We start from the raw sequence: 12,541 nt of genomic DNA, 5'->3' as shown, positions 1-12,541 counted from the left end.
TCCCATCTGCCGTAGTCGCCCCCCCCCCCGCCAGCCACATCCCGGCCAGGTTATCCTCCCCTCACTCGGGACTCTGAGCAGCCCGTTCACCGGAAAAGGGAGCGAGAGGAGGCACTTGGGCTTGTTTTTCTCATCTCCTGCATCATCTCTCTCTCTCTCTTTTTCCCTTCCCATGCAGCTGAACAAAAGGTTCGTCCTGAGTTTTCTGCATGCCCATGGGAAGCTGTTTACCAGGATTGGGTAAGGCCGCAGGATGTTTGTTTTATTTTCCTACATTACGAGGCCTTTTGGAATTCAATATTGTTAGCAACTGGGCTTGTGTTTGCAGCTGAGGGCACAAGGGTGTGAGGCCGGGCCTCCCGGCCGCCTCGGGAGGGTGGGCCTGTCTGCCTTCCAGGCCGGGGAAGGGCCGGGCTCCAGAGGGCCTCCCTCGGCCAAGAACGGGGCCCGTGGGGGCGGCGAGGGCCCCTCGCCGTGGCCGGGTCTTTAGCAGGATGCTGCTCCTGTACGTGGAGGTTCCGCTTTGTGGCGATGGCTCGTATCCACGGGCAGTCAAGCCTGCCCCACTTCAGTCCTCCTGCAGAGAGGAGCAGAGGAAGCCGTCTTCTCCCGAGCCAGAGCCTTCCTCCATCTAGCACAGGGTCGTCTACACGGACTGGCAGCGGCTCTCCTGGTTTCCAGGCAGGAGTCTCTCTGCCCGCCCGACCCCGTGTTTTGCAGCACTCACATGCTGTCATCCATCCCAGTGCAAGTCAAGGCAGGCCCTGCGTAACCCAGGAGGCCCTTTGGCCCCTGGGCCAGGCCCACCGAGCTGCTCCCGTTCCGTGGACTCTGGAGCCACGCCTTGATTTGCACTGGGCGTCTGGGCCTCCGCCCGGTCCCCGCCATGATGGGCGGAGGGTGTCCCTCCCCATCCGAACCCCTCCGAGCATTGTTTCGTGTCCCTCATGGTTGAGCGCAGAAGAGCAGCCCAGCAGCGGGATCAGGCCACACAAGTCCTCCATCCGGGGAGCCTGCCAATGGGGTGGAGAGGCCCAGCGCCCCTTCCCTGGCACCTGGGCTTCAGGGCTGGGTCCAGAGAGCCCTCCCCCCCAGGGATTTGTCTCCCCTCTTCGAAAACCGTCCCGAGTGGCAGCCGTCGCCACATCCGCCGGCGGCCAATTCCACCGCTGCACGGCCCGCTGGGTCAAGGAGCGTGCCGAGGGACACCGAGCTCCGGATCGTCTGCACCGACTGCAAGCTGGGCAGATGCTCTTCCCCTGCGCGGCGGCTCCCTCTCCTCCGGGGAATCTCTTCCCGCGCTCACCTGCTGTCACCCCCCCCCCAAACGCAAGCCCAGGCTGGCGATGGCTGTCCTTGGCTCCCCCCGTGTCCCCTCGGACAGGGATGCCCAGGTGGGGTGGGCGACAGCTCCCCGGACCCCCAGCTGCCCTGGCTTCTGCTTGGGGCTGCTGGGGATCCCGGTCCGAGGGGACCCTGGTCAGGAGGAAGCCCTGCGGGGGCTTCTGGGCCGGAGAAGTGCTCCCCGCCCCGAGCACAGCTGGGCTCCCTACATCCTGCCGGTCCTTCCCGTCCACGCCCTGCCCCAGCTAGGAGCTTGTATGTCTTTGCTTTGGGGTGGCTGGTTGGAGTGCAGTCCGGGCAGCAGGGGCAGAGCATCTGCATGGGCCCAGCTCCAGTCCCCCCCACCGCGGCAGCTGGGACCCCGGAGCCCGAGCAGACCGCCCTGAGCTGGGTGGGGAGCTGAGGGTCTGATTGCGGGCCAGAGAGCTTCCTTGCAGGGGAGAGTGGGCCGGAGTGGTGGCAGAGCCCCTGCTTGGCATGCAGAAGGCAGCATCAGCATCTGGGAGGGCTGGGAGAGACCGCTGCCGGTCAGAGCGGGCCGTCCTGAGCTCGATGGGCCAGGGGTCTGACTCGGCCGGAGGCAGTTGCCTGTCTTGCTCCCAGGCCAGGGTGCAGGGCTGGGAGATGGGGGAGGGAGTGGCTCTGCACGATCCGAGCCCGCTCAGGCGCTGACTGCTGTCCCCTCTCGGACCCTCCAGGATGGAGACCTTCCCTGCGGTGGCCGCCGAGGTCCTGCGCGAGTTCCAGACGCTGCTGGCGCACAGCCCCCCGCCCATCGCCAGCACCCGCATGCTGCAGCTGATGGCCGTCAACATGTTTGCGGTGCACAACTCTCAGCCCAAAGGTAGGGAGTCAGGCCCACGGCGCTGGCAAGGCCTGGGGGGCGGGGGCGGGGGCAGGCCCGGCGTCTCCCGGCACCCTCGCGCTGCAGGCACCGGCGGCCGGCTCACAGCCCCTGTGCCGGGGCTCCGCAGGAAGGCCCCTTCCCAGCGCTCAGGTGGGCTGGCGTTGGCGCGGTTGCGCCCTTTCTGTGGCCCAGTCATGATGGACAGCAAACGGCCGTCTCCCGTTCACTGCTCCGGAGGTTTGGAGTCGCTCTGTCGAAATAAGAGCCCTGGCAGGACGGTGCAGTCCTGTGCCCGTCCGCTGGGGAGCCAGTCCCGCAGGATTGAGGGGCGCTCTGAGTCCGAAACACACACACACACACGTCATGGTGATTCTGCGGCACCAGGTTTCATCTGCACATCAGAAGAGCCCTGCTGCTGGATCAGGCCCAAGGAGGCCCCTCTAGTCCAGCATCTTGCTTCTCGCACAGTGGCCCACCAGATGCCGCTGGGAGCCCAGAGGCAGGAGCTGAAAGGGGCCGGCCCTCCCTCCTGCTGTGGCTGCTCCCCGGCAACTGGGACTCAGAGGCACCTTGCTTCTGAGGCTGGAGGTGGCCTGTAGCCCTCCGACTAGTAGCCCTCGATAGACCTCTCCCCCATGAAGTTATATCCAGACCCCTCTTCAAGCCATCCGGGTGGTTGGCTGTCACCACATCTTGGGGCAGAGAATCCCACAAGGGGATGATGCGTGGTGTGAAAAAGTTCTTCCGTTCGTTGGCCCTAAATTTCCTGGCAATCTACTTCCCCGTGAACGCCTGGTGCGCTGCGGGCGGGAGGCGGCCGGCCCCCTTCCGGTCACGGTGCGCGTCTGGAGTCAGACCAGACCTGGGAATTGCTGGGTAAGATTTTGCGGGTCTGAAAGGGAAGCAGATAAATGGGTGGCTTTGCCGGACAAAGAGGAGGACGCCAAGACCAGGGTCTCAACTGGGTTGCAAGCGCTCTGCTGGTGGGCCGCTCAGGCTTCCTTCTTCCTGTGCAGAGAGGATCAGGCCCATCTAGTCCAGCGTCCCCCCCCCTGTTGCCTCTGAGTCCAGAGGTCGCCTAGAGCCATCAAGACTAGTCGCCATCGATTGATAGATAGAACTGTCTAAGCTGCTTGGAAAGCCCTCCAACTGGCGGCCATCACCACATCCCATGGCAGCAAATGCCAATGGAACGGAAGTCCAGGAAACCCGCAAAAGGAAGGACTTTTTCACGCACCACCAAATTGACTTCTGGAACTCTCTGCCACAGGGTCAGGGTTAGCATGCCCCGAGTCCACAGTGTGGCCGGGGATGATGGGAGTTGTAGTTCAGCCACCGCTGGGTAGCGATCCCTGCTCTCGAGGGGTCCTTCGCCGCCCACACCCACACGAAGAGGTGCGTGTTGGACCCAGCTCCGGGTGGTAGCGATCTGCACATCCGCCTGGCAGGGAAGTGGTGGGTCCCTTCATCCCAGCCGCAGACATGCAGGGAATGTTGTTATTGTTTTTTTAATTCTGTAATTGGGGGGGCGGGTGGGGGGGGGATCCAGTTCTGCTTTGCAAGCCAGCTAATTGAAGCCGGGCCTCCTTGTGGCCGGGCATCTCGGGGTGGGGGAGCCCGCCTGCCCCCCGCCCATCTGTGCCCAATTTGCTCTGATCTGGACTCTGTGGGGCTTCCCCCCTTGGCGTTCTCCCTCTCTTCTCAATAATTTGTTTTATAATGCCTGGAATCGAAGCCCCCTCAGACACACTGTTCTGCTTTATGGAATGATTGGATTATGCTTCCTATAAATCACGGGCGGAGGTTTGCGGGCCACCATCGGAATCCTTTTCCCCCTCCCCACATCCCTTCCCAGTCTCCGGCGACTTCTCCTCACGGGAGCAAGGCAAGAGCAGGCGGCCCCCTGCGGACCCCTGACCTTGGCCCTCTGCAACCAGCGGGGAGGGGCCCAAGCAGGCCCCTCTGGGGAGGGGCCCACGGAGGCAAGCGGCTGCCCTGCAAATGGCCTCGGAGGCCGGAGGTGGCCCGCAGCCACCAGACAAGGGGCCACGGACAGGCCTGCCCTGCGTGGATTGCTTCCCGCCGCTCTGAAAGCCGTCCAGGCCGGTGGCTGCCCTCGCCCTCGCCCAGGATTGTCTCCGCCGACTGGTCGCGGCTCTCCAAGCTTGCCGGCAGGCAGGAGTCTCTGGGCCGGAGGGGCCACGTGGGCTTCCTCGGGTCCGAGGAAGGGCTGCCCAGGCTGGGGAGGTGGGCAGTGCATGGGGAGTCTCTTCTCCCATGGCGTCCCAGGAAGGGGGCAGGCACCTTTTTGCCGGCGCCTTCAGCGTGTTCACCACACGGCCCGTCTCCGAGCCGGGAGGCGCCCCGGGGCGCCCGGTCCTCTCCGCCGCCAGTAAAAATAGCCCCGGGCTGATGCTGCAGCCTCGGTTTGGTAGCGCTTTAAAATTAGGCTCGCCTGAGGGTTGTCTTAACCTCAGGCTCTCGCAGCAGCAGCAGCAGCACTGGGGGGGGGAGTGGCTCCCAGTGGCCCATCAGCCCCCCCGGAGGCGGGGGCCGGTCCCTGCTGCGGGTGAGGCCTTGAGCAGACCAGGCTGCAGGCCAGGGGAGAAGGGTTGGCTTCTTCGAGCCCCTCTCGTGGGGCAGGGGGTTGCCCGAGGCTGCCTCCCAGGCGGCAGCCTCTCCCGCTGGGCTGGGCGCGAAGGACCCCTGCCTGAAACCCGGGAGAGCCCCTCCTGAGCCCGATGGGCAGAGGGCCTCCCTTGAGAAGGCAGCTTCCCGTCTTCCTGGTTGGTGTAGGCACCCCATCCCCACGGAGAAGGCAAGAGAAGGAAAGCGGCGTCAGTGTCGCTGGTCCAGAGTGCAGCCGCTCGTGGACCCTCGGGGGCTCGGAGCACCGAGCAGGCAAGACCCCGAGCGGGTCCACGTGAGCTGCTGCTCCCGCCCCGGTTGAGGGAGGGTGACCGGCACGAGCCTGACCGTGTGGAGCCACGCTGCTGTCCGGGCGGGGACCTCCGCGTCCCCCTGGGGTGGGGGGTTCCCACGATCCCGCTCGTGCCGGCCATGCCCCTGCACCCTGGGCTGGGACGACTGCGGGGGCCAGGCCACTGCTGGGCTTCAGACCCTTGCTCTGGCTGCCGGTAGGTTTCTGGGCCAAATACCCCGTGGCGACTCAGAACGGGGCCCTCTCTTGATTAGATATGGGGTGTTTTGGTTGCCGGAGTAATTATGCTCTTTCCCTCCCTGGATGGGTGTGTTTTGTTGCTCATGTTATGAACCGCTAACACCTCTTTGCGAGAGGCAGTGTGTGTAGGGTCTTGAAACAATTCTCAGACATCGGAGATGTTGAGGGCAGTGGGGAATTGATCCCCAGGGCTAGAGGCGAGGCCCTTTTCAAGACGTGTTTTCATTCCCTGGTACTGTACCACACCAAAACTAAAGTCACCTCGAAAATTCAGCCGCTCCACTGCTTAAAATGTGCCCTTCAGGGAGTTGATCTGGCCAGTGAAAGCTGTCCGCGTCCATGGGGCAATTCCACGGGCAACGGCATCAGGCATGTTGCCACCTTTTCAACGACTGTCGCCATCAGCAAATTTCCCTGTTGATGTTGTATATGCCCACTGGCAAGAGAATGTCTGCTGTAAGGGCATATTTTCACAGAACCCTTCAATTTCGCAGATCGCGCCTCCAGTGTGCAAAATAAATCAGCAATGGAATTGGCAAAAATCCTGATTCTGTTACCAATATATTTTGCACATTTCAAACACTAGGGCAGTTCACAGGATTGACATCTCACACACACACACACACACACACACACACACACACACACACACACACACACACACACACGTACATTATGAGACAGGCTATTCCAGTGGTTTGTCTCCAGACCCAGTTACTCATGAGTACTGCCATGGGAATCAGGGAGACCCGTTTACTCCCATTCATTTCAACGGGAGTCCTCGGGGCTAATTTCCTGAGGCCTGTCAGTCAGGCCGAGGGGAGGGGTCTGCTGAGCTTCAGCGCGTTGCCAGCCAATCAGGAGCAGAAGAGCTGGCTCTTCCTGCTCCTCCCTCCCTCCCTCCCTCCCTTTCTGCAGAGGACTCCTCGATCCTCGGATGGGGAACCAATGGGGCAGCTGCAGCGTGGGCATTATGAGTACCCCCGCTGGGGGGGGTCTCTCTTCCGGCCCTGTGGTCCCCCCTCCCGATGGGAACCAGCACAGAACCTGCTTAGCCAAGGGGGCCGTTCCTGCTGTTCCCCCCCCCCCCGGGCTGGATCAGCAGGAGGTGGGCAGGGAAAGGGGGTCCCCTCTAGCGGGCAGGAGGGAGCAGAAGCCTCCGGGGCCGGGCCCTGTTCGGGGGGCGGATGGTGCAGAGATCGGGCCCCTCTGCGAGGGAGACGCGCCCCAGCTGCTGCTGCCGCTCGCTGCGTGTCTCTGGCAGGGCATGGAGCTGCTGTCTGTTGGGGTTTACTGCTGTCTACATTGAAACATGGCTGGGGGGGGGGCAGGGGGAGCCGGTGGCCCAGTGCCAGCCCCAGTTAGCCTGGCCTCTTCCCCCCCCTCTCCCCACCCCCCAAATGCTTTAAAGTCACATTTCCAGGCCAGACATAGAATTAATCTCTGGGCACTTCAGATTGCTGGCAGCCCGAAGCAGGATGTGGGATTTCGGCTCCCTCCCTCCCCCCCCTCGCTCCCCCCCTCCCTCCCTCTGTCTTGGCTGACTTCTTTACCTCTCGAAGAATTTGGAAGGGCCGTGAGATCCCCCCCCCCGCCCTGGTGCTGTGCAGCTTTTTCTGCACACTGATCGCCCTGCTGTGGCTTCGCCCCTAATAGATTTCATATGTTGATGCCGTTGACATCAGTATCAAACTATTCTACATGTGATCTGGTGTATTTCCTGCAGGAAATCTGCAAGATATTTATTAAGAACTAATAAAATAAACCTCTCCCGAGCTTTTAGGTAGTTTTCAATTGTTCGCGTCTCCCTCATTTCCTTCTATCAGCCAGGATTTCTCTCTCTCTCTCTCTCTCTCCTTCCCATCTCTCTGACCGTTGCCAAAAATAAAAAGGGGGGGTGGGGTGGAAGCCCCCAACCCAAAAAGCTGTACTTAAAAAGCCAGAATATTGGGGTTTTAGCAAAAGGAAAAGTCTCCCTGCAATGCAAACCTGTGTACTTTAGGGCTTGAATGACAGCGGTGGAAATGTTGTGTTCTTTTTTTAGTGCCGTGTGTGTGTGTGTGTGTGTTGCCGGCCTCCGCACCAGTGCTGAAGAGCTGCCTTTGTTGTCCTGCTGGTAGCCTGCCTGCCTGCCTGCCTGCCTGCCGGCAGCTGGAGCTGGTTAGCTTGCAAATTAAAGTAATCCTGGTCAAGAACTGGGATGTGTTTCCGAGTTGCGCCCGCGGATCTGTGTTGCAGCCCGTGGTGCTGTGGACCTCTGTGTGTGTGTGTGTGTGTGTGTGTGTGTGTGTGTGTGTGTGTGTGTGTGTGTGTGTTCCTTCCTTCCTTCCTTGGGGGGGGGAGGAGGAGGAGGAGGCCGCGCCGCGTGTTTCTCAGGGAGCAGCCTCTCCAGGCGGGGGGCGGCCCTCTGCCTGCTCCCCAGCAAGGCTTCTCGGGCTGCTGCCTAGGGCTCCTTGCACTGGCCGCTGGGCTTGTGGGAGCCAGCAGGAGTGGCCTCTCCCGCTCAGCAGGCTCTGCCTGGGTTTGCATTTGGAGGGGAGACTGCCTGGGAGCGCTGCGGAGGCGGCTTCCCCGGAGGGGCACCGGCCTCTTGGCATGCAGAAGGGCCCCGGCCGCCTCTCCAGGCAGCGCTAGGAGGGACTCTCGCCTGCAGCCCTGGAGAGCCGCTGCCAGCCACAGGACCACGGCTCAGAACGATACTGGCCGCCACGTGGGCTTAGAGGGGGGTCTGTTGAGGTTGTAGGAGCCTCGGAAGCTGCCGGCGACGGAGTCAGGCCCCGGGTCCGTCGTTGCCCGCACCGACCGGCAGCAGCAGTCGGGGGCTCCAGGCAGCAGGGGTCCCTCCCAGCCGGACTGCCTGCCTGCCCAGCACAGGCTCTGGCCCCTTCCCCTGGCAGGTGCCGGGCTCCCCAAGCTGACTCTCTGGCCCGGAGCCGGGGTCCTCTGAAGCGGCCGTCGCCGGTTCCCCATTTAAAAGAAGTAAGAATGATTTGAAAGCAGGAAAGGTTTGGGGAGGGACGTGGCTGAGCCCCCGCGATCCCCGGGGTCCTTTGGCCTGCTTGGAGCTGCAGGGGCCTCTGGCCGGAGGGCCGGCCTGCCACCCGAGGGGGAGCCCGGCAGGGAGTCGGCCGCTGTGCCCGTCCGGCTGGCCGGGGAAGGAAGGAGGCCCTCTTCGCCCAGCCCTCGGCTCTTGCTCAGCTCGAGAAGCAGGTCGGCGATGAGGATCTGGGGCGGGCCGGCCGGCCGTTGGCAGGGCGTCCTCATCCTTTGGCCTGCCCCTTTATTTCCCCCTCTTCCCTCCACATGTGTGCGGCTGGGGGCTTTGCGGGTGCAGGACCTGCAGGCGGTTTGGGGAGCCGAGCGCAGCGCTGCACGTTGGGTCCTGGCCCCTCTCCTTTTCCTCCTCCTCCTCCTCCTCTCCGGGCGGGATGAGGTTTGTTCTGGGTGGTAATATCAAGGCGTTCGCCGTGGGGGGGGGGGGGGCCTTCCTGCTCCAGCCTGAGCGGGACCTAAAATTAACTGAGGGGGCCTCAGGAAACTTGTGAGCGCACGAGGGCACGGGCACACGCTGTGCAGCATTTCGGGGGGAGCGGCAGAGACTGGCCAGCACTGTGTATGCACACACACACACACCCCGAACTGGTGCCCTGGGCCACCTCCCAGGCCTGCCTCTTGCCGCTGGAGCTGGGCGGGCAGGACTCCCCACGGGCTGAGCTGCCAGCAGGCCAAGCCCTCCCGGGCGGCTGCCCCCGCCTCGCCTCCCGTCCCTCCGTCTGTGGCAGGGCCGGCTCCTTGCCGCCTCCTCTTCCATTCCGCACTGGGGCAGGGGGTGGGGGGGGCCCGCGAGGTCTATCTTTTTCCATCTTGCTGTCTCTCTCCGTAACAGTTTTTAATAATGTTTTAGTTAGTTCCAGCCTTTCTCCCCTCGATGGATCCCGTTGGAAAAGGCGTTGGAAAGGAAACAGTTAGGCACTTCCCTTCCTTTGAAACTCCTGCTGGCACCTTTTCCAGCGCAGTAAAGCCTGCAACATGGATCTCCAGAGTTTCCAAACACAGACAGGCTGGCGTGAAAGGGAGGCCGGGGGGCTTCAGGCGGCCGGGGGGCGGCCCGCGGGCCTTGGGGCTGCCGGTCAGGGTTGGCGCGGCAGCCCACCCCGTCCCAGCTGAGCGGGGGATGCCCCGGCCGGGGGCGGAGGGCTGGGCAGCCGCTCTGGACGCCTCGTCCCAGGAAGGGCTGCAGGTGGAAGCAGGGCCCTGGCCAGCCGGGGAGGCTTTGGGGGCGGCCGCAAGGCCCGCGGCCGGTTGTGCTGGAGGCCCAGTGGCAGCTCCTCCCGCCTGCCCCAGGTGGAAATGGCTTCTCAGCCTGTTTGCGCTTGCGGGGCCTTTTCAGGAAGCGTCGGCGAAGAACGGGCTCTAAAAATGGGAGGCTCTTTCCAGAGATGCTTCCGGGAACGGCCCGGGTTAATTTTAGCCATTTTAGCCGCGCGGTGCCCTTTTCCAGAGGACAGCAGTCGCTCACCCTCCAGATCGGGACTACAACACCCATCATCCCTGGCCGTTGGCCGCTGGGGCGGGGATGATGGGAGCTGTAGTCCAACGACCGCTGCTGTCGGTGTCTTAGTGGTTCAGTGGTAGACTCCTGGCCTGTCCCGCAGGGGGTGACGGGTTGGATTGCCGGTCAGTGCAGCCCTGATCTGGGGGCGTTGCTGGTCTCCTTGGCTTTGCTAAGCAGGGTCTGTCCTGGTTTGCATTTGAATGGGTGGCTACCGGTGAGCGCTGTGGGATATCCCGCTGAGGGGTTGGGGCTGTAGCTCAGAGGCAGCAGACTGCCCCAGGCGCCATCCCCAGCCGGGAGGGCTGAGGGAAAGGCCTGCCTGGAACCCTGGAGAGCGGCTGCCTGCCCGAGCCTGCCCGGCTTGGCGGGAGGCAGCTTCCGGCGCTCCCGCCCGGTGTCCCTCCCGCCCATTGCCCTGCCCGGGGCTTGGGGGGCCTGGAACGTGGCCCCGGCTGCCTCCCCAGACCCCCTCCCAGGCCGCAGGCAGCAAGGGGGAGGCTGGGCGCAGGGCCCCGGGCACGGGAGCGCATCGGCCTCCTGCAGCCCGGCTTCCTGTGCGGGTCCCGGGCAGGCCCGCGGCCTGGGCTGGGAATATGCCATTAATTTTTATACTTTCCCCTGTAAACCGTCGACCCTTTTTATGATGTCAGGAGGGATTCCTTAATTTTGCAGCTGCTTCCTGGTTACGTCAGAGGAGAGCCTCCTGTCCTGGAGCGCGGAGAGTGGGGGGGGGTGCGAGAAACAGATGAGGTGTGGAGTGTCTAATGGCTTCCAGGGGGAGGGCTGCTGCCTCCGTCCCCCCCCCCTGCCCCGGCCCCAGCATGCCTCACCTTCCCCGCCCCACCCCGCAGTGGGGCTGCTGCTCGGCGGACACACCTGCCCCCATGGCCCCCCACACACACACACGCCGCCCGAGGTCTTCTCTTGGCCCCCCCCCCCCGCCCAGCCCCACGGAAAACGGCCTGCCAAGACTGGCTTCTGCTCGGAGCGCCCCTTGGGGGAGGCCCCTGCCCCTGTTCCAGGCAGCACTTGGGGGGCCCTCCTTGAGCGGGAGGAACAGAGGAAGGGGGCAGCCCGCTGCCTGGATGGGGGGGGAGCTCTGTCCAGGGCTGCTCCCCGCAGGGCCAGCCTCGGGGGGGTGGGGGGGGCAGGGGGCTGCCTTGGCCTCCTGTTCTGCGGGCTGCTCCCCAGAGGCGTCTGGCGGGGGGGGGACGGGACGGCCTGACCCAGCCGCAGGGCTCCTCTGATGAAGTGGCCTTAGACGGAGTCCGGACCTTGGTCCACCCGGCTCCGGGTGAGCTACTCTGACTGGCAGCAGCAGCTCTCCCCGGAGACGGATCCTGGCACCTCCTGCACGTGGGCAGATGCTCTGCAGGACACTCTCCTCTCCGGCAGAAGGGCGGCCTGTCAGGGGCGCGCTGGGCTGCGGTGCAGGGTTGCCCCGTGGCTGGGAGCTCTGCCTGAGAAAGCAGCTCAGAAGGCCTCTCCGCAGAGCCGTCCTGCTGGTGGCCAGTGCGGACTGCCCCCTCTGCTCAGCAGGGCATGCCTTGGTTTGCCTTTGGATGGGCGACCCCACCTGACCTCCTGCCGAGGGCCGGCCCCTAGCCCCGCTCCCACCCGCTCGGCTCTCCCTGGAGAGGATGCTGGCCGCAGGGGGCAGCGGGTGCTCTGCCGGGAGACGGGGGCCGGGCCCTCCTGCTGCTGCTGCAAGGGAGCCCCACCCCAGCCAGGAGTGGCTCCCCCCCCTTCTCCTCCTCCTCCTCCCTCCATCCTGACTCTCATCATTCCTGCCTGTCTTCTGGTTTCCGGGGGGGGGGGGGGTTGGCGTGTGGCGGCGCTGAGTCCCATCAGCAGCAGGCCCCTAGTGCTGCTCCCCCCCCCGCAGCCCCACCGCCGCCTCTGCCCACTTCCGGCAGCAGACAGGCCAGCCACCTGGGGTGGGGGGGGGGCGGCGGTGCCAGCACTGTCTGTCTGGCTCGGAGTGACTCACAGGACAGGCACTCGCAGCAGCCGCCGCCGCCGGGAGGCCGGGAGAAGAAGCAGATCCCCCTCCAGGTGCTGTCAGCTGGGCGGGAGCCCTCTTGCCAGCCAGCCGGCTGATGCGTCCACCCGCAGGCTGACTCCGGGCAGGAGGGATCCACTCCCCAGTCAGCCTCCCGGACAGAGGAAGCTGCCGCCGGCTGAGTCCGGCCCTCGGTGCCTCCGGCTCAGGATGCTCTGCACTGGCCGGCAGCGGCTAGGTCTCCCAAGTCCCGGGCAGGAGTCTCTCCCAGCCTGACCCGAAGACGCCGCCAGGGGCTGACCTGGGGACCTTCTGCCTGGGCCTTCCTCCCACGGTGGGCGGGGTGCCCCCCTTCCTCCTCCTCCTCCCCCTCCTCCTCCTCCCCCCCCCCCACGGCCCGTCCAGTGGCCCTGCCCTCCCGGAGGGTCTGGCGATGGGGTCCAGCACACCCTGGCGGGGAGGGCCGTGTTTATCACTTTTCCTGGAGATTATCTGCCTAAGCACTCCTTGACAGTGACAATAACAAGGGCCGCACTCTCGGTTTCCCAGCAAAAGGACACTCTCTGCTGCTGAAAGATGTATAGCGCTAATTAGAAAGGCATAACATCCGGC

At 64.2% G+C, this 12,541-nt stretch overlaps 1 protein-coding gene across 7 annotated transcripts in view; it reads left to right on the top strand.

Annotated features, from left to right (window-relative positions):
• Positions 1-12,541, top strand: part of SMG6 (SMG6 nonsense mediated mRNA decay factor) — a 53,854-nt gene that overhangs the window by 14,088 nt on the left and 27,225 nt on the right. For all 7 annotated transcript variants that reach the window (XR_008311824.1, XM_053275192.1, XM_053275194.1 and 4 more), the window contains exons 9-10: positions 179-240; positions 2,043-2,188. Coding sequence is in view for 6 of the 7 variants with exons in the window: in XM_053275192.1 (XP_053131167.1) it covers positions 179-240; positions 2,043-2,188 (208 nt within the window). In the remaining variant the exon portion in view is untranslated. The remainder of the gene's footprint in view (positions 1-178; positions 241-2,042; positions 2,189-12,541) is intronic.

This window comes from Hemicordylus capensis, chromosome 12, assembly GCF_027244095.1.
Source record: "Hemicordylus capensis ecotype Gifberg chromosome 12, rHemCap1.1.pri, whole genome shotgun sequence".
Classification (NCBI taxonomy): Eukaryota; Metazoa; Chordata; class Lepidosauria; order Squamata; family Cordylidae; genus Hemicordylus; species Hemicordylus capensis.
Note: the sequence above shows the minus strand (reverse complement) of the source record. Positions and strands in the feature narration are given on the sequence as shown.